The sequence below is a fragment of the Phyllobates terribilis genome, unplaced genomic scaffold (assembly GCF_046119375.1).
Source record: "Phyllobates terribilis strain yellow unplaced genomic scaffold, ASM4611937v1 Scaffold_2__4_contigs__length_985480577, whole genome shotgun sequence".
Classification (NCBI taxonomy): Eukaryota; Metazoa; Chordata; class Amphibia; order Anura; family Dendrobatidae; genus Phyllobates; species Phyllobates terribilis.
The window spans coordinates 704005038-704027038 of record NW_027362762.1 but is presented as its reverse complement, the minus strand read 5'-3'; the positions used below and the strand labels follow the sequence as shown (position 1 = coordinate 704027038).

General features: G+C 44.1%; 1 protein-coding gene across 5 annotated transcripts in view; it reads right to left on the bottom strand.

Moving 5' to 3' along the window:
- TRIM33 (tripartite motif containing 33) overlaps window positions 1–22001 on the bottom strand; it is a 163795-nt gene that overhangs the window by 35773 nt on the left and 106021 nt on the right. For 2 of the 5 annotated variants that reach the window (XM_073667143.1, XM_073667141.1), the window contains exons 10-11: window positions 18331–18507; window positions 9540–9743 (exon numbers count right to left, since the gene is read on the bottom strand). In XM_073667143.1, coding sequence (XP_073523244.1) covers window positions 9540–9743; window positions 18331–18507 — 381 coding nt within the window. The remainder of the gene's footprint in view (window positions 1–9539; window positions 9744–18330; window positions 18508–22001) is intronic. The other 3 variants (XM_073667144.1, XM_073667142.1, XM_073667145.1) reach the window with 2 other exon arrangements.

Sequence of the window (22001 nt, the reverse complement as noted above, 5' to 3'; positions counted from 1 at the left end):
ACCGCCTCTTCATACCACACTTCTCTTCCCGGACTGCCCCAATTTCCGCGCTCACCCGTAAGGGTACTAATCCCAAAGAGTGGCCGCCCGAAGCAGAGGAGGCCTTTCTTTCCCTAAAACAGGCCTTCTCTTCCGCCCCGGTGCTGCATCGCCCGGACGGCAACAAGCAGTTCTTCCTGGAAGTTGACGCCTCCTCCTCTGGAGCCGGAGCGGTACTTACTCAAAAATCATCTTCCGGGAGAATGGTAACTTGTGGCTTCTTCTCCAAACTCTTCTCCTCTTCTGAGCGCAACTATTCCATAGGAGACAGAGAGTTATTGGCCATCAAGCTGGCGTTGGAGGAGTGGCGTTACCTACTCGAGGGGGCTCTTCACCCGGTAATAATTTACACTGACCACAAGAACTTGGCTTACCTCCAGCATGCCCAGAGACTTAACCCGCGCCAAGCCCGGTGGTCCTTGTTTTTTGCTCGCTTTGATTTTGTTCTTCATTTTCGCCCGGCTGACAAAAACGTCAAGTCGGACGCCTTGTCTCGATCCTTTCTGGTGTCCGATCTCGAGGAAGAACCTAAACATATCATCGATCCCGCCAGGGTAATGCAGGTGGCTCCCGTGAGTTTAAATAGTCTCCCTCCCGGTAAGACGTTTGTTTCAGTACCTGATCGGAAGAAGATCCTACACTGGGGCCATTCGTCTAAACTAGCTGGCCACGCCGGTCAGAAAAAGACCCTCCAGCTTATTGCCCGGCACTACTGGTGGCCTACCCTGCACAAGGATGTAATAGACTTTGTTTCTGCCTGTGTGTCCTGCGCCCGCAACAAAGTCCCGAGACACCTGCCAGCCGGTCGCCTCCTTCCGCTTCCTGTGCCTGCTGCCCCCTGGCAGCATATTGCTATGGACTTCATAACTGATCTCCCCGTCTCCGCCGGTTGTACGGTCATTTGGGTGGTCGCTGATCGCTTTTCCAAGATGGCTCACTTTATTCCCCTGCCAGCCCTCCCGTCTGCACCCGAGCTGGCTAAAGACTTTATCCGCCACATTTTCCGTCTTCATGGCCTGCCCCTCCACATGTGTCGGATCGTGGGGTACAGTTCACCTCACGTTTCTGGAGAGCCACTTGTAAACTGCTAGACGTCACCCTGGACTTCTCTTCCGCTTACCACCCACAGTCCAATGGTCAAGTGGAGCGGATCAATCAAAACCTGACCAGTTACCTCCGGCACTTCGTTAATGCCCACCATTCAGACTGGGTGGATCTCCTACCATGGGCCGAGTTCTCTTATAACAATCACGAGAGCGAATCCTCCTCCAAATCCCCGTTTTTTGTAGTCTTCGGTCAGCATCCTCGGATTCCTTTTCCTGTCTCCACCTCTGTGGACAACCCGGCTGCGGAATTTCTCGTTAGCAAATTTTCCTCCATTTGGGAGAGTACCGGATCCGCACTCCTTCAGTCGTCCGAACGGATGAAAAGACACGCTGACAAAAAACGCCTGGATCCTCCACAATTTCGTCCTGGAGATAAAGTCTGGCTCTCATCTAAATATGTCCGACTCAAGATACCTTCTTACAAGTTAGGGCCTCGGTTCATCGGTCCTCTGGAGGTCATCAGTCAGATCAACCCGGTGGCCTATAAATTGAAACTCCCGGCCAACTTACGGATCCCTAACTCCTTCCATGTATCTCTCCTCAAACCTGTGGTACTTAACTCTTTTTCCAAGTCTACAGGTACGCCTCCTGCTCCGGTTTCTGCTGAGGACGAGTTTGAGGTAGAGAACATTCTTGCCACCAAAAGGGTAAGAGGAAAGACCTTTTTTCTAGTAGATTGGAAGGGGTTTGGTCCTGAGGAGAGAACGTGGGAGCCCCGGGAGAACATCCATGCCCCTCTTATCCTAGCTAAATTTCTGTCTGGCCTAAAAAAGGGGGGGCCTAAAGGGGGGGGTACTGTAGCGCCGGCGTCCCTGCCCTCTGCTAGGCAGGGACGCTGTTCCCCTCACCTTTCTGCTCCGTGCCCGGCGTCCTCCTCCCGCTCTGCTGGCAGCGCACGCTCCTTCCCGGCCACTGTGCTTAGGGCGCGCGCTCTCCCTCCCTCTTAAAGGGGCCGCGCGCGCCGTCCTAAGGAGTCCCCGGCCAATGGCCGGAGGACTTCACCATATATAAGGCACCTCCTCCAAAATGGAGGTGCCCGAGCAATGTTGTTGCACTGTTCACTACTCTGCTTCAGCCCTCAGGTCCCGTTGCCAGTTACCTGCCAGATACCTGCCAGCTTGCTGTCTTATTCCTGCCTGATTATCTGCTACCTGCCCGCTAGTCTGAGGTCCGACGGTCTGCCTTACTACTCCTGTCAGTCTGTCTAAGGACCAGCCTGTCCGCTCACCTGGGAGCGCACTTCAGCCACCTGCCTGAGGTCCGACGGTCTGCCTTCCAACTCCTGTCAGTCTGTCTATGGACCAGCTTGCCTGCTCACCTGGGAGCACACATCTGCTACCTGCCTGCTAGCCTACCTGGAGGCTCCGCCGTCACGTGCTGTGACCACCTGCCTGTCCAGTGACTCCTGCCCGCTCACCTGGGAGCGCTCATCTGCTGCCTGTCTGCTAGCCTACCTGGAGGCTCTGCCGTCACGTGCTGTGACCACCCGCCTGTCCAGAGACTTCTGCCCGCTCACCTGGGAGCGCTCATCTGCCGCCTGTCTGTTGGTCTTCCTGGAGGCTCCGCCGTCACATGCTGTGACCACCCGTTCATCCAGAGACTCTCGCCTGCTCACCTGGGAGCTCACGTCTATCATCAGCCGCCACAGGTCGTACCAACCCTTTATCCAGAGACTGCCCCGGTCACTTGCCGTGACCATCTGCCCGTTCATTCAGAGACTGCCCCGGTCACTTGCCGTGACCATCTGCCCGTTCATTCAGAGACTGCCCCGGTCACTTGCCGTGACCATCTGCCCGTTCATCCAGAGACTGCCCCGGTCACTTGCCGTGACCTCCAGCCCGTTCACTCAGAGACTGTCCCGGTCACCTGCTGTGACTTCCTGCCCGTCTTCCCTGGTCGCTGCCCGTCTTCCCTGGTCGCCACCCGCTCCCTTACAAGGACCGCCCCCTTGTATAGTAGCTCAGAGTTTCCGCCTCCCAGACCCGTTACACATATGAGTACCAATAGGTTATATTGACAGTTAGAATGAGTTAATGCAGCAAGTCAATATTTGCAGTGTTGCCCCTTCTTCAAGACCTCTGTAATTCTCCCTGGCATGCTCTCAATCAACTTTTGGACCAAATCCTGACTGATAGCAGTCCATTCTTGCATAATCAATGCTTGCATTTTGCCAGAATTTGTTGGTTTTTGTTTGTCCACCCGTCTCTTGATGATTGACCACAAGTTCTCAATGGGATTAAGATCTGGGGAATTTCCAGGCCATGGACCCAAAATCTCTATGTTTTGTTCCATGAGCCATTTAGTTATCACCTTTGCTTTATGGCAATGTGCTCCATCATGCTGGAAACGGCATTGTTGGGCGCCAAACTGCTCTTGGACGGTTGGGAGAAGTTGCTCTTGGAGGACATTCTGGTACCATTCTTTATTCATGACTGTGTTTTTAGGCAAGATTGTGAGCGAGCCGATTCCCTTGGCTGAGAAGCAACCCCACACATGAATGGTTTCAGGATGCTTTACAGTTGGCATGAGACAAGACTGGTGGTAGCGCTCACCTCTTCTTCTCCGAATAAGCTGTTTTCCAGATGTCCCAAACAATCGAAAAGGGGATTCATCAGAGAAAATGACTGTGCCCCAGTCCTCAGCAGTCCACTCCCTGTACCTTTTGCAGAATATCAGTCGGTCCCTGATGTTTTTTCTGGAGAGAAGTGGCTTCTTTGCTGCCCTCCTTGAAACCAGCCCTTGCTCAAAGAGTCTCCGCCTCACAGTGCGTGCAGAAGCACTCACACCAGCCTGCTGCCATTCCTGAGCAAGCTCGGCACTGCTGTTAGTCCGATCCCGCAGCTGAAACAGTTTTAAGATACGGTCCTGGCGCTTGCTGGTCTTTCTTGGGCGCCCTGGAGCCTTTTTGACAACAATGGAAGCTCTCTCCTTTAAGTTCTTGATGATGCGATAGATTGTTGACTGAGGTGCAATCTTTGTAGCTGCGATACTCTTCCCTGTTAGGCCATTTTTGTGCAGTGCAATGATGGCTGCACGTGTTTCTTTAGAGATAACCATGGTTAACTGAAGAGAAACAATGATACCAAGAACCAGCCTCCTTTTAAAGTGTCCAGTGATGTCATTCTTACTTAATCATGACTGATTGATCGCCAGAACTGTCCTCATCAACACCCACACCTGTGTTAATGGATCAATCACTAAAACGATGTTAGCTGCTCCTTTTAAGGCAGGACTGCAATGATGTTGAAATGTGTTTTGGGGGTTAAAGTTCATTTTCTGGGCAAATATTGACTTTGCAAGTACAGTAATTGCTGTTAAGCTGATCACTCTGACATTCAGGAGTATATGCAAATTGCCATTACAAAAAATGAAGCAGTAAACTTTGGAAAAATTACTATTTGTCTCATTCTCAATACTTTTGGCCATGACTGTAGACAGAAGAGAGAGGAAGAGGGAGGAGTCTGAATCTAGCTCCTCCCATCTACATAGAATTGCCATCTCCTATCTCGATAATACGAGAGTCTGTCTTCACTGAATACAGATTTTACCCCAGAAATTACTTTTTATAATGACTGATCAATTTCGGCAGAGAAAGAAGAAAATTTCTAGTATAAAATATATTACAAAGTTGCTTATTTTCATGTGCCCTATTGATTTATGAAATAAAAATTAAAAAGACAGTTTCTCAAATATGCATTTTTAACACTAGTGTATGTGCACAGGATGTCTTTTAAACTACGGCAAACTCGCTGAGTGTTTTATTTAAAGCCGAACCTGCTTCAGGAAGGAAATGCTGGTGTCGTTTTGCATCATTTTTAAAACGCTACAAAGACGCCAGTTTGCCGTTTCAGGCTCCCCATAGACTTCTTTATTTAGCTTGTAGCATCATCCAAGCGGTTTGTGTCTTTGTTATCTTTTCACCGCTCCCTGTTTCAAGACTGAGCATATGAACAAGTCGTTTTGACATAGAAATGTATAGGTTCATTCTTTTGGGCATTTTTAGGGAACAATGAAATGAGCCTGAAAGACATTGTGTGCACAGACCATTATAATCCTGAAATCATGCTGCATTTTGGGAAAAAGAAAAAGTACGTAACAAACTAACATGCTGTGCATGTATACTTTTCAATCTTTCTAAAACCCCAATCTAATGAATTTGATGGATTCTAAAAGCAAAAATCAAGAATTTCTCTCACCAAACTGCATTTCTAACTAGTAGTTATACCTTGGCTATAACTACCATGGTTATAGAAAACCACCAAAAAAATGTAAAATTACTGCAGTCTGCCCAGTATTCATTATATCTGCTGACAGACTATCCACAGGCTGATTATACATTTCCCCTCCTACACATGCCTAGGCAATTCCATAGGTTTGCCCGAATACATAGAAAAGGGTGTAGACCGTAATACCTGATAAGTAATTGCACAACAAAATTGCTTATTCACTAAAGGGGACCTGTCACAACTTCTAACATGTCTGTATTCCCCCTTAAAGAGGTTTTCAGAACTGAAAAAAAGTCTGCATTCAATATAAATGCAGAAAGCTGAATCAAGATAGTGTGCAATGCACACTGTCACGATTTCCCTGTATTCGCAGGACGAGTGGGTGGACTGGGTCACCAGGGCTGTGGAATCAGAGTCGTGGAGTCGAAGTCCATTTTGTTGGAGTCAGAATAAAATGGACAGACCCAGACTCCTAAAATATATAATACATTGGGTTCATTAGTACAATGCAGGATGTGCTGTAAATGTTTTCATAAGAATTTGGGAAAGTTATGAAATGTCCTATAAATGTCTGTTGTGTACCTGATAGAAGGATCTTGGCTTTTATTTGAGATGAATCTGTGCTGCAATTTATGTACATGCTCAGCAGTGTGGCAGGGCTGTGGAGACAAAGCCAGGGAAATTGAGGAGTTGGTGGCTTGGCTTACCAACTCCACAGCCCTGCTGGTCACAAGCCACCTAGATTCCCATTTGCTTCTCTCGGTAGAACATTTACCTCTTCACGCCATAGCCATTTTCTGTTTTTTCCTCTCCTTCCCAGAGCCATAACTTTTTTATATTTCTGTCAATAAAGCCTTATGAGGCCTTGATTTTTGCGGGACGAGTTGTATATTTGAATGACCCCATAGATTTTACCATATAGTAGTGTACTGGAAACCAGGAACAAAAATTATAAGTGTAGTGAAATTGTAAATAAATGTACAATTCCACAAATATTTTTTTATTATTTTTTTACTTACCATGTTCACTATATGGTAAAACTGACCTTGCAATATGTGGTGCAGTTATAGATTACACTTACATAAGTGATCTTTAACAAAGAAATAAAAAAAACATGTTGGAATGGTGCTTAAAAATAATTCTAGGAGCATCTTTTTAACATATAACTCTGTTTAAGATAAGGTGGTCACTGTCTAAGACTGTCAAAAATCTTGTATAGTGTATAAAAAAATCCCCTTAATTATTAAAACATATATAAGATAATAGGAGACCCATAATAGCCTGCATTTTAAAAGCCAAAATTACCTTAAAGTTTCAAGTGTAAAAATCTTTTACATTTACTATATTCTTGTAAAAGTAACAAAAAAGTAACGGAACCTTATATAGACAGGGCTGTGGAGTCCGTAAGCCAAACCTTTGACTCAGACTCCTCAATTTCCATGACACCGACTCCAACTCCCTCAAAAATGGCTCATGTTTAAGTGATAAAAATGTGTCCTACCGACACAGAGTCGGAGTCAGTGCCCATTTTGGTGGAGTCGGAGTTGAAGTTGGTATAAAATGGACCAACTCGGACTCCTAAAATAAATAACTTGGGTACGGTAGTTCAATGCAGTTTGTGGGGAATATTTTTTTCATAAAGATTTGGGAAAGTTATGAAATGTCCTATAATTGTCTGTCCTGTTCCTGATCTAAGGGTCTAGACTTTTAGCTGAGAAAAATGTGTCCTACCGTAAATTTCTCAGCTAAAAGTCTAGACCCTTAGATCAGGAATAGGACAGACATTTATAGGACATTTCATAACTTTCCCAAATTCTTATCAAAAAATATTCCCCACAAACAGCATTAAACTACTGTAATCAATTTATTATATATTTTAGGAGTCGGTCCATTTTATACAGACTCCAACTCCGACTCCACATAAATGGGAACCAACTCAGACTCCACAGCCCTGCTTATAGACGCAGGATTGTGGTAATTAGACATGTGAGAATGGGAGGTTACTACTGACACATGTAAAAAGGCAGGCTGGACTAAATTAAAGCCACTTTTATGATGAACATCAAACTGATAAACTAAACCTCTCTTCTATGTAGCGCTGAGCAGGGGATGCACTATATATTTTACAGCAGGGTAAAAATACTCAACATTTTTGAGGAGTATTTTTAGCCAAGGAGCAATACCAATTTGCATATGGTCTACCAAAGATGAACCATTGCCAGACATGTCTAGAGACGGCCCTGATGGAGAACACTGAAGCGCTCGGATGAAGGAGCACTCCCGTGTGGTATGGGAGAGCAGGCTGAGATGGCTGTTGCCAAACAGCCACATAATGTGTATAGCGGCCATTGTATATGTAAATAGAGAAGAAGTGAGAAGTCTAAATAGATCTTACATTGTACACTAATCATTGGAATGAATAAAGTAGGCTCCGGTCTACGTCTATAGCAATACAATAGTCCTAGAGCGCCGAGTGGGATGGAAGCAGGCCGAGCATCCTCATATGCTGCAGTCTACTGTATTCATTCAAACCAACAGCTCCCCATTCAGTGGGTTTCCCAATTACAAAATGTAGAGTCGTATCACTATTATATGCTAACATGCTCTGACCGCCATGATCCCCTGACTTTAGAATTAGGTGGCCACAGGTTAAAAAATAAAATAAAACCTTAACATTGGGCAGTAATAATGAGAAACCTATTTGCTTTAATGGGAACCTGCTCCATTTTTTTTCCGATATAACCTACAGCCACCACCTTTCAGCCCCATGTGACAACACTCTATAATGCTGCACATATGACTTCTATTTGCAATGTAAGTCAAAAAAAAAATGACCTTTTATTATACTTCCCTATGAGGCAATCCGGTCCAATGGGCGTCGCTGGTCTTGGTCCAGAGCCCCCTTTCTTCTTGCAATGCCGTCCTCCTGTGCTTTGTGTGGACAGCTCATCCTACATCTTCCACAAAGTGCTCCCCTTAGAACTTCTGTGCAGACGCATGTCTCTCTGCACTGTCGAGGGCAGAGCAAAGTACTGCAGTGCACATGCGCCGCTGCTCTTTTGACCTTTCCCTGCACATGTGCACTGCAGTACTTTGCTTTGCCCTCGGCAGGGCAGAGACGTGCGCCTGCACAGAAGCGTGAAAGGGAACACTGTGTGGATGACAGAGCACGTCATCCACATGAAAAACAGGAGGACAGCATCACAAGAAGAGAGAAGGCACCAGGACAAGACCAGCAAAGCCCACTGGACCGGGCCGCCCAGTAGGAGAGTATAATAAAAAATCTTTTTTTTTGCCTTGCAGGGTGAACTGGAGTCATATGTGCAGCATTATAGAATGATGTCACACGGGGCTGAAAGGAGGTGGCCATAGGTTATACGGGAAAAATATGGTGACAGGTTCCCTTTATCCTTCAATATTATAGTAGCAATGTCTCTTTCATAATGCCAGGCACAGATGCCCTAAACCGAGTACTTCATACATACAAAGATGCATACAGAAAAATTCTTACAACATACATGGATGCACTCATACATATTCAGCTCATTAAAATCCATTTAATTCTGGCCCTAAACATCTCCTAGGGGAAAGACTTTGACAATGTTGTCTCCTATCCATAACATCTTACTGCTGAAGAACCCCATCGATCAAGAGAATGGGGCTCTGCAGCATGCTCAGCCATCGTTCCATTCATTGCCTATGGGACTGCCAGAAGTGGTAGAGTCCTGTAGTTTGCTGTCTTTGGCAGTCCCATTGACAATGAATGAATGAATGAAGTGGAGGTCAAGCATGCTACAGAGACCTGATCTCGCTCCCAGCAATCAGCAAGTTATTCCTCATCCTATCAATATGGGATAACTTTTTTTTTTTAGGAACAGAACATATAATTGCATAGATTTGCTTATTCTTTCCCCTATCCAGTCCACCTTTATTAAATACATGCCTGCCCGCTCCTGTGCGCAGCAATACACAAGAGACTTTTCTAAAAGAATAAAACACAATGACTTATATAAAAGGTATTATTGCGATTTTTAGTTTTGAGAAACTGTATACAACAAGCAAAGACTTACAGATTCTGATCCTAAAATACAGCCTGAAAATAGAAAGCAATTAAAACACTTTAAAGCTAACAATAAAAACATGAATGTCTTAAGCCTGGAGCACTGACCTGAATGGGTGGGATGTCAGGCAGAGAAGGAAGGTTCTCAGGATTGGTTACAGATGGAATTAATTCTATGGATGTAACAGACGGGCTGGTTGGGCCTCGGTTTGCATTTGCCATGGTTGCTGTAGTAGGACTAGTAGGATTGATTGCATTATTATGAATTGAGACTACTGGAAATGGACCAGCATGTCCAGGATTAGAGTGCTGCTGGAAGGAAAAACATTCATTTAATAAAAGGTCACTTCACTGGACAGCACAAACACACACATTATGTATAGAGATTATGTTACGGTAATTCGTGTTACTACATACACTGAAGCGGGCATGCATACATGTCAATTATCAGTGTAGTCTGAGGCTTTGTTTCTAGATTAGCACAAACTGAAGACTGCAGTCTACAATGCAAGAACAGGTCCTGGACGTGTAGAACCCAATAATCACTAGGGTGCTGGAGTACCAGACCCTGAACATCATTTTAATTTTACTAATAACATGTATAACTTTGGGAGTCAAGTGGGGATTATTGTGACAATGCAGGTTTTTTTTAAATTTTATTGCAAACAGTAGGAAATGTGTGCAACCATAAGAAGCATTCCTGGTATTACCAGCCACTATCTAGATTACATACACTGCGATGAGGCATCGATCAATTGGAAGCTTATACTTGCTTATTTTAGAAGACTTTCGAGACATATGTTTCTGTTTGTGCTTTGCTGGCAAGGACTATACAGCAGAACGTGCAGGATTTACAGGAGCTTCAACTAATAGAAGTTAATGGAATTAAAGGGTTGTTCTCATCTATGATTTTGAAGAGCGCACCACTCCCTAGTCTCGAGGATTCCTGCGTGGTGGGAACCGTGCACTCCTGAATGAATGAATGAATGAATGACAGTTCGGGCGAGCAGCATTGTCGCACTGCTGGTCCGAACTGTGCGCTCTCCCATGTAGCGAGCAGAGACAGCTTTGACTTTGTAGTCTAATCTAGACAGCTTCATAGCAGCACCTGCAGTCTCTATAGAAAAGAGCTTGAAAGCGTGCGTGCCTTGCCTAGGGAACTAGCAACCTCTGACAGACCTAATAGGTGGCTGGAAACCTAGGCACCTAGCAGCAAACTATGGATTTTAAAAGTCTTTCTGTACTTGAGAAAATAATATTTTTTAATAAGAGGTGAATTCAAAATAGGCTTGTTTTTACATGCACTTTACAATTTTTGCCCAATTATGAGAAAGCCCCTTTAACCCTTTCCCTACCAAGGATATACTTCATATGTCCTTGCAGGGCGGCAACTCTGCATAAGACAACCTGATTAGAGATGAGTGGATCAACTCGCGGGACTCCAATCCAGTGTCCAGGTCAGTGGTACCTGGCTGATAAATGGGAGGCCTCCAGGTTCCAACGGACATGGACGTCCTGAAAATCTATACGCTCATCTCTAGTCCTAATGGCCATCTCAATCTACATGCCAACTACAGAGGAACTCCAGGGCTTATTTTGAAAGGGAGATTCTCACCCTCTCGCATGACCCAGCCTGTGATATCATGGGTTAAAGCGTGGACTGCAGTTATCTGTAGTGGTCATTCCCCACATTTACTTTAACCTCTAATATATTGGATTGGTTCCTGACTGCAGTGGCAATTCTGGTCTCATTCTGAAGCAGATATTCTTAGCTGTGATTCTGGCAGAGATAAATTCAGTTAAAATGCATCCCCCCACCCAATCTCCCTTCAGCCAGTGTGAGGCAGGTGAGGAAGTGGGGTGGGAGCGAGGGAGAAGACAGGCTGCAGGGATAGGACAGACATTTGTGATCTCCTGTCTCTGTAGAACAGGTATATCAGCAAAGATGGAGGAAAAAAAATCATGTAATATACATACATATGCACACACATTATTTATCTATATATATTTTTGTGTCTGTCTAATGCCTTTAACTGTAAAACTAACTTCACTTCAGTAAACGACAAAAAAATCCAGAATCCATAATGAACCTAAACCATAAAATGAGGGAGCACACCCAGAAAACACCACATCCAAAATATACATAGCCAGAATTACTGTATTATGATCATTTCAGATGAAAATTTGAAGAGAAAGCACTCAAACAGTCTCAAATCCCAAAATAGTACCAATAGATACTACATTTCATCACACAAGCAATAAGTCCTCAGTCGCCATAAAGCTACACATTTTACAATCGTGGGACATGTTATTTTGGAAAAATTGGACGAAAAAAAGAGATGAAATAAAGTAAACTATACATATTTGGCATCTGTGTCTGTAATAACCTAAAAACTATAGAATAATTACCTACCCAGTGAAAAAAAGGCAGAGGTGTGGGTTTTAGGTCATGTTACACAAAAAGATGGAATATGAAGTGATCAGATTGCCACGTACACCACAAAATGAGGGCAATAAAAATCACAACTCCTCTTGCCAAACAATCTTTCATATAGATAGGTCAACAGAAAAAATAAAAGGTAGTATCTTTCAGAATATAATGACCCACAGAATAAAGATAAAGGGGTTGTCCATCAAGTGGTGAAAGCCTGCAGTCAGTCACTATGTGACTGCAGATTTCTGAATTATGACAGCATGTGCACAGCAGCATTATGTGAAGATTCACTTGTGTCGCTGGTCACTTATGCCACAGTCATTAAAAAAATAAATAAAATAAAAAATAATAGGGGAAAAAAATTGGATACTTCACTTTTTGCCACGTACTGTACATAAATTTATTAAAGACACTTTTGGGTTTAAAATGGTTACTAAAATGGGGTCACTACTGGGGTGTTTCCTCTGTACTTATATCTCAGAGGCCCTGCAAATCCATTACAGCAAATTTAGCACTCCAGATGGTACACCTTTCACTTGATCCTTGGCTGCACCCAAACACATATAGGGTATTACCATACTCGGGAAAAATTGAGTAATAAGTTGCAGGTACGTTTGTTTTTCATTTAATCTCTTGTAAAAATTAAAAAATTACCCAAATCTAATAGTCTGAAAAACTACATTTTTTGATTTTCAGAGACCAATAGTGAAGACATTTTTGAAAGAAAAATGGGAGAAAAATGTTCACTACATCTATAGATTAAATATTTGAGGGATGCAGTGTCTAAAATAGAGTAACTTCTGGGGTGTAGGGGTTAGGGGGCTGAGTTCTTCTGTGCAAATACTTAAGTGTAATATGGCAAATGAAAACAAATCTAGCAAAACTCTGCATGCACAGAGGCGAAGGCTTTTGGCGGCTGTCCCGATATCAAAATGGGAAGCAACGAAGCTGCTCATCTCCCAGAAAAACATCAAAGACAGATTACCATTCTCCAGTGATCGGACTGAAGATGACAGGGGTAAAGCTATTTTCTCTGATGAAGCCCACTTCAGAAAGTTTGGAAAATATGAAACGGTGATTGTCAGAAGAAAAAAAAAATAAAAAAAAATCAATGCTACCATGAGTCCTGTGTCATGCCAACAATAATTTTGCTTAAAGGGGTTTTCCCACAAAATTTTAATCAATAGATCTTGGAATAATAATAATTTCCACAATTTAATGTGTTTAAATAAAATGTTCCTGCGCTGAGATAATCTTATAAACGAGTCTCTGCTGTGTCTGACCGTACAGGGACATGGTCTGATCATACCACATCTCCTGGGCAGGGGAGGAAGCAAAAGAGTATACAGACATTACAGCAGGGGATCACAGATGATTCTCTTTGTGCGATAAAATATTTGAATGCCTGTTTTTAAACAATGTTTTACTTCAAAAGAAAGAATCACCTGTCATCCCCTGCTGTAATGTCCGTATACTTTTTTTTTCCCCACCCCCACCCAGGAAATGTGGTACAATCAGACCATGTTCCTGCACGGTTAGATAAAGCCATTACACAGTACACAGCAGGGGCACAATTATCTGCATTGGGTACGGAAAATATTCAGACCCCTTTAAATTTTTCACTCTTTGTTTCATTGCAGCCATTTGGAAAATTCTAAAAAGTTCATTTTTTTCTCATTAAAGTACACTCTGCACCCCATCTTAACTGAAAAAAAACATAAATGTAGAAATTTTTGCAAATTTATTAAAAAAGAAAAACTGAAATGTCACATGGTCATAAGTATTAAGACCCTTTGCTCAGTATTGAGTAGAAGGACCCTTTTGAGCTAGTACAGCCATGAGTCTTCTTGGGAATGATGCAACAAGTTTTTCCACCTGGATTTGGGGATCCTCAGCCTTGCAGATCCTCTCCATTTCTGTCAGGTTGGATGGTGAACGTTGGTGGACAGCCATTTTCAGGTCTCTCCAGAGATGCTCAATTGGGGTTAGGTCAGGGCTCTGGCTGGGCCAGTCAAGAATGGTCACAGTGTTGTTCTGAAGCCACTCCTTTGTTATTTTAGCTGTGTGCTTAGGGTCATTGTCTTGTTGGAAGGTGAACCTTCGGCCAAGTCTGAGGTCCAGAGCACTCTGGAAGAGGTTTTCATCCAGGATATCTCTGTACTTGGCCGCATTCATGTTTTTTTCAATTCCAACCAGTCGTCCTGTCCCTGCAGCTGAAAAACACCCCCATAGCATGATGCTGCCACCACCATGTTTCACTGTTGGGATTGTATTGGGCAGATGATGAGCAGTGCCTGGTTTTCTCCACACATACAGCTTAGAATTATCACCAAAAAGGTCTATCTTCGTCTCATCAAACCAGGGAATCTTATTTCTCATAGTCTGGGAGTCCTTCATGTGTTTTTGAGCAAACTCTATGCAGGCTTTCACATGTCCTGCACTGAGGAGAGGCTTTCATCAGGCCACTCTGCCATAAAGGCCCGACTGATGGAGGGCTGCAGTGATAGTTGACTTTGTGGAACTTTCTCCCATCTCCTTACTGCATCTCTGGAGCTCAGCCACAGCGATCTTGGGGTTATTTTTTACCTCTCTCACCAAGGCTCTTCTCCAATGATTGCTCAGTTTGGCTGGACGGCCAGGTCTAGGAAGACTTCTTCCATTTAAGGATTATGAAGGCCAATGTGCTATTAGGAACCTTGAGTAATGCAGAAATTCTTTTGTAACCTTGGCCAGATCTGTGCCTTGCCACAATTCTGTCTCTGAGCTCCTTGGACAGTTCCTTTGAGCTCATGATTCTCATTTGGTCTGACATGCACTGTGAGGTCTCATATAGACAGGTGTGTGCGCCTTTCCAAATCAAGTCCTATCAGTTTAATTAAACACAGCTGGACTCCAATGAAGGAGTAGAACCATCTTAAGGAGGATCACAAGGAAATGGACAGCATGTGACTTAAATATGAGTGGCTGAGCAAAGAGTCTGAATACTTATGACCATGTGATATTTCAGTTTTTCTTTTTTAATAAATTTGCGAAAATTTCTACATTTGTTTTTTTCCAGTTAAGGTGGGGTGCATAGTGTACTTTAATGAGGAAAAAAAATGAACTTTTTAGAATTTACCAAATGTCTGCCATGAAACAAAGAGTGAAAAATTTAAAGGGGTCTGAATACTTTCCGTACCCACTGTATAATATAACGCTGGATGTGTCCATCTGTCCGAAGCCTCTATAGACTGCGTCTACACAATGTGCTTGAACAGTCTGGCCCCAGACAGAAGAACACATCCAGCTGTTACAGGTGACAGGTAAGAGGAGTGTGGCACCAGAGATAGCAGTATGCGTAGGTATTGAACGCATACCGCGATCTCCGGTGCCATAAGCACTTACCTGCCGGGGAGGAGCGAGGCACCTTTGTTCAGGCCGGAGGCCAGTGAAGGAGTGTGGCGTCGGAATCGGCGCCTGCGCATAGCGCGATATCCGGCGCCATTTTAGTGAAGACACATTTGCAGTGTGTCTTCAACAAAATGGCGCCGGACAGCACGGTATGCGCACGCGCGTACTCCGGCGCCATTTTGTTGATTACACTCTGCAAATGTATGTTAACTAAAATGGGGCCAATATCGTGCTACGCAGGCGCTGATTCTGGCGCCATTTTTGTAAAATAACAGGCAACGCACTGCAGGGGAGCGATGGAAAGGCGAGTAGGAATGATTTATGTAAATGATGGAGGAGCACATAAGATGGGGGGAGGGGGAATAAACCAGGATTGAAGGGGGTGTGGTGGGGGGGGGCATAAACCAGGATTGAAGGGGGTGGGGGAAGCATAAACCAGGATGGGGGGGGCATAATCCAGGATGGGGGGTGGGAGCACAAACCAGGATGGGGGGGGGGGGGGGGACATAAACCAGGATGGGGAGGGAGGAGCATAAACCCAGGGGGATGGGGAAGCATAAAGCAGGAGGAAGGGGTGGGTGGGGGGAGGGGGAGCATAGATCAAGGTGGGGAGATCATAAACCAGGATTGGGGTGGGAGCACAAACCAGGATTGGGGGTGGGGGGGGGAGCACAAACCAGGATGCATAAATCAGGAGAGGGAGGGGGGAGCATAAACCAGGATTGAAGGGGGTGGGGGGGAAGCATAAACCAGGATGGGGGTGCGGGAGAGGGGAGCATAAACCAGGATTGGGGAGGGGGTGGACAGCATAACCCAGGGGGGGTTGGGGGCAGGATGGGGGAGCATGGACCAGGATGGGGGGGGGCAGGATCGGGGGGGAGCATGGACCAGGATGGGGGGGGGGGGGCATGGAACCAGGGTGGGGGGGGCAGGATGTGGGGGGGGGGCATGGAACCAGGATGGGGGAGCATGGAACCAGGATGGGGGAGCATGGAACCAGGATGGGGGAGCATGGAACCAGGATGGGGGAGCATGGAACCAGGATGGGGGAGCATGGAACCAGGATGGGGGAGCATGGGACCAGGATGGGGGAGCATGGGACCAGGATGGGGGAGCATGGACCAGGATGGGGGAGCATGGACCAGGATGGGGGAGCATGGACCAGGATGGGGGAGCATGGACCAGGATGGGGGAGCATGGACCAGGATGGGGGAGCATGGACCAGGATGGGGGAGCATGGACCAGGATGGGGGCAGGATAGGGGAGCATGGACCAGGATAGGGGCAGGATAGGCGACCATATACCAATAAAAATGCTCGCCACCCAAGCGTAGAACGGGTTCAATAGCTAGTAAGATTATATTAACATATGAACATTTGATTTAAACACATCCAATTGTGGAAATTATTAATATTCCAAGATCTATTGATTAAAATTAACTTTTGTTTGTGGGAAAACCCATTTAAGTACACTGCCACATCCTCCAAGAGCACCTTCTTCCAATGATCCATAAACTATTTGGTGATGAACAATGCTGAAGCACCATGTCACAAGACATAAAAGTGATAACTAGGTGTCATAGTGAACAAAACATTGAAATTTGGGGACCATGGTGTTGGAACTCCAGACCTCAGGCCCGCTGATGTAGTTAATCCTCAAAAAGCAGGTGGACAATCACAAAGAACTTTTGATAAACTCCATGAACTGATTAGGCAAAAATGTGTTGTCAGTCAGGATTTGGCCCAGAAACTAATATTACTTATTATTATAGCGCCATTTATTCTATGGCGCTTTACAAGTGAAAAAGGGGTATACACACAAACAATTACAATGGTCTTTAACAAAACATGACAGCGACTGGTACAACGAGGAGCGAGGACCCTGTCTGCGATGGCTCAGTCTACAAGGGATGGGTGAGGATACAGTAGGTAATATCCAGCATAACAGGGCAAATTGCCGAAAAATAAGGGAGAACATTGTAAATATTGAGTCTTTGCATAAACTTCATGTATTTGTCAATAAAAGTTTAAAAAAATTATCAAAATGTTCATAATTGTACTTCAGTAACCTTGGAAACATCTCACTAAAAAGATCTAAACACAGTATAAGCAGCAAACTGAAAACCAAATATGTGCCAGCCTCAAAACTTCTCGTCATGACTATGTATGGGGGCAACGTCTAACCTTTGTACACCCCCTTTAACCTCAAGTGAAAAATCAAACTACCCCCTTAACACACTGAGAAGATCAGTAAGATCGCTTCAACCAGTCACCTTGCCTTACTCAGGCCTCCAGCAGTGCAATAAAGCCATTTAATTTCCCCTTTTCATAATAACGAGGTGATGCAAAGCCCAAATCAGTGTAGACCGTAAAGTGAGGGGAAAAAAAAAAAAGATGATGGGCAACCAGGGCTGTGGAGTCGAGGAGTCTGTGTCCATTTTGGTGGATTCGGTATAAAATGGACCGACTTCAACTCCTAAAATATATAAATTGGGTACAGTAGTTCAATGCAGTTTGTGTGGAATATTTTTTCATAAGAATTTGGGAAAGTTATGAAATGTCCTATAAATGTCTGTCCTATTCCTGATCTAAGGGTCTAGACTTTCAGCTGAGATGAATCTGTGCTACAGTAAATGTATCACTTAAACATGAGCCATGTATGAGGGAGTCGGAGTCATGGAGTCGATGTCATGAAAACTGAGGAGTCGGAGGTTTGGCTTACCAACTCCACAGCCCTGTCAGGGCAGCCACAAGCATATCAATACAGTTGGCTTATACATAAAGTGGGAAACATTTTCCACTCATATGACACTAAGCTTGAGGAAAATAAACAAATTTATTCCAAAAGGAGCTGTACAGAATTAGAAAAACTTATTTTCCTAGAATCACGAGCACTCCCATTGTTTGCAGTCAATTCTCATTCGAGTAACCATGTCTGAACCTCATTTTTGAATCTTGGCCCTTTTTATCTTGGATAACACCATAGAAAGTCGTCAAACATTTTGTTAGCAAATGTTTTTGTAACAAAACAAGAATGCTGGAATTCTTTCAATACATATAATCTGTGAAAACGTACCTGTCTTTGGAGATGAGGTTGCATCATTGAGTACTGAGGCCCATTGTGCCGAGGTATACCTGGCATTCGATTGACATTCTGTGCAGCGTTCTGTGCCATTCTCATCTGATGCGCTTGGAAAGGTATGCAGTTCATGCTATTTCGCTGCATGGTTTGCATGCTGATTAACCTTGGAGGCTGCAAGAGTTTCATTGTTGGGTTAGCATCTTTAGACAAACTTCAACTACTTTAAAAAAAAACATATAACAAAAAATGTACTTTATTTTTTTTCTTAACCTTTACATTGATTATTTTATATGGTTTGGTCACTGTAGCATTTTCATAAAGTAGTCATTATGTAACATTGTTTTAACTGCAATGTGGTCATCAGTTATAAAAGGGAGCTTGGCAGGATTCTACCCTTAGGCTATGTGCCCACGATGCAGAAATGCCCAGGATTTTTTCCTGAGCGTTTCTGCATCTCCCTGGCAGAAAAAAACGCATGCGGATTTGTACATGCGGATTGTACATGCGTTTTCCTGCCAGGGACATGCGGAAATGGAGCGTTATTCACTGACATTTCTGCATGCGGATTGACAAGCGCTTTCCAGGCGATTAGCATCACTTGGAAAGTGCTTGTGACAACTAGGTCACACTATATAAATCCATGCAAACAGCATGGATTTATATAGTGTGACCCGAGAGAGTGGTAAAAATAAAAAATAAATATATACTTACCCTCCGATGGCCCGCGCTGGCTTGTTTCGCTCGGTGCCGGCAGCAGTGAATTGAAAGACCTGCAGATGTCAGCGTCGCGTGACCCGTCACATGACTGACGTCAGCGCAGGTCCTTCAATCCACTGCAAAGTGCCGGGAAGCAAGCAGGAGCGCAGCGCGGGCCGCCAGAAGGTAAATATACATTTATTTTTTATTTTATTCTTTTTTTACAGATTTTTTAATGGTACCTGGGTGTGGATGAGACTCTCCTCTCCTCTACACCCGGGTACCATCCGCACATTAGAACGTGCCAATTACGCAAGTAAAGATGCAGTCTTGCGGAATTGGCGCGTTCTAATGCAAGTCAATGGCAGCGAAAACGCAGCATTTCCGTAAAATAATTGGTAGTGCTGCGTTTTTTTCCGCAATGATAATCCGCAGCATGTGCACAGCACATGCGGATTATCATTGGGGGACATGGCAGGCCTTCTACGATGTGTTTTTAATGCGTTTCCGCAGCTGCAAAAACGCTGCAGAAACACATTAAAAACGCATCGTGGGCACACAGCCTTACTGAGAAATCAGTGTCTGAATTGATATGCAAATGAGGCTGACAGACTACTGTAGATCTGATGCACCCATCACTCCAACTCTATTCCCCAACCGGTACCCCTCGTCAAATGACAGTCAGCTTCTATACACCGCGTGCAGAACTATTAGGCAAATGCGTATTTTGATCACTTCGATACTTTTTATACATATTGTCCTACTCCAAGCTGCATTGGCTTGAGAGCCAACTACCAATTAAGTAAATCTGGTGATGTTCATCTCTGTAATGAGGAGTGTGTTGTCTAATGACATCAGCACCCTATATAAGGTGTGCTTAATTATTAGGCAACTTCCTTTCCTTTGGCAAAATGGGTCAGAAGAGAGATTTGACGGGCTCTGAAAAGTCCAAAATTGTGTGAGATGTCTTGCAGAGGGATGCAGCAGTCTTGAAATTTCCAAACTTTTGAAGCGTGATCACCGAACAATCAAGCGTTTCATGGCAAATAGCCAACAGGGCCGCAAGAAGCGTGTTGGCCAAAAAAGGCGCAAAATAACTGCCCATGAATTGAGGAAAATCAAGCGTGAAGCTGCCAAGATGCCATTCGCCACCAGTTTTCCCATATTTCAGAGCTGCAACGTTACTGGAGTATCAAAAAGCACAAGGTGTGAGATACTCAGGGACATGGCCAAGGTAAGGAAGGCTGAAAAACTACCACCTTTGAACAAGAAACAAGATAAAAAATCAAGAATGGGCCAAGAAATATCTTAAGACTGATTTTTCAAAGGTTTTATGGACTGATGAAATGAGTGTGACTCTTGATGGGCCAGATGGATGGGCCAGGGGCTGGATCAGTAAAGGGCAGAGAGCTCCACTCCGACTCAGACGCCAGCGAGGTGGAGGTGGGGTACTGGTATGTGCTGGTATCATCAAAGATGAACTTGTGGGACCTTTTCAGGTTGAGGATGGAGTGAAGCTCAACTCCCAGACCTACTGCCAGTTTCTGGAAGACAACTTCTTCATGCAGTGGAACAGGAAGAAGTTGGTATCTTTCAAGAAAAACATGATTTTCATGCAGGACAATGCTCCATCACATGCATCCAACTACTCCACAGCGTGGCTGGCCAGTAAAGGTCTAAAAGAAGAAAAAATAATGACATGGCCCCCTTGTTCACCTGATCTGAACCCCATAGAGAACCTGTGGTTCATCATAAAATGTGAGATCTACAGGGAGGGAAAACAGTACACCTCTCGGAACAGTGTCTGGGAGGCTATGGTGGCTGCTGCACGCAATGTTGATCGAAAACAGATCAAGCTACTGACAGAATCTATGGATGGAAGGCTGTTGAGTGTCATCATAAAGAAAGGTGGCTTTATTGATCACTAATTTTTTGGGTTTTTGTTTTTGCATGTCAGAAATTTTGTGCACGGATATTGGTTTACCTGGTGAAAATAAACAAGTGAGATGGGATTATATTTGGTTTTTATTAAGTTGCCTAATAATTCTGCACAGTAACAGTTACCTGCACAAACAGATATCCTCCTAAGATAACCAAATCTAAAAAAAAAACACTCCAACTTCCAAAAATATTACGCTTGGATATTTATGAATCTTTTGGGTTGATTGAGAACATATTTGTTGATCAATAATAAAAATAATTCTCTAAAATACAAGTTGCCTAATAATTCTGCACACAGTGTACTGTTAGACTTTAGGCAAAGGAGGAGTCAGTGAAGCAAAAAAAGGGGGTGCAGGGCAGGGAATAGAGCTGGAGTGACACAGGCTATAGATAAACATCCTAATCTGCATATTAATTCAAACCCTAATTTCTCAGTAACTGAGCAACGGATGGACTGGTCATATAAATGTATTGCTGGACTTTTGACAAAAAAGACAAATAGTTTGGGGTGTGGAAGTGGAATCCTGTTAGTAGATTCCTTTTAGTTGTGAGTTATATTCTTACTCTAATCATAGTATCCCTTATCCCTACAACTAGTTTTGACCTTCACAACAAAGGTGCAGCTTAGTACATGGGGTGGTTACACGCTTAATAGGTCAGTGGTACTCATTGGGACATGGCAGGTGCAGAAGTACATGCACTTACTAGAGGGAGACCACAGATCACATTAGATGTAGCCAAGTAGATCAGGGGCACAAGTTGATAGGGTGCCAACTTCTGCTGTCAGGCAGTGGTCAAATAAGGATAAATATAGGGATACTTAAATATTTTACCCAGGCCCACCAGGGCAACTGCCTAGACTAACTGAATATCACCTTTAACCATCCCATACAGAAATGGTATAAAATATGTGGTACATAGTGCACTCTCAGAGTATTGTATTGATCGTAAATTCAGGGGCTGGAATAATTTCACCAAGCAAATCTATAATCTTTAAAGAAGTTATGCTACAGTAGCATTGGAAGAAA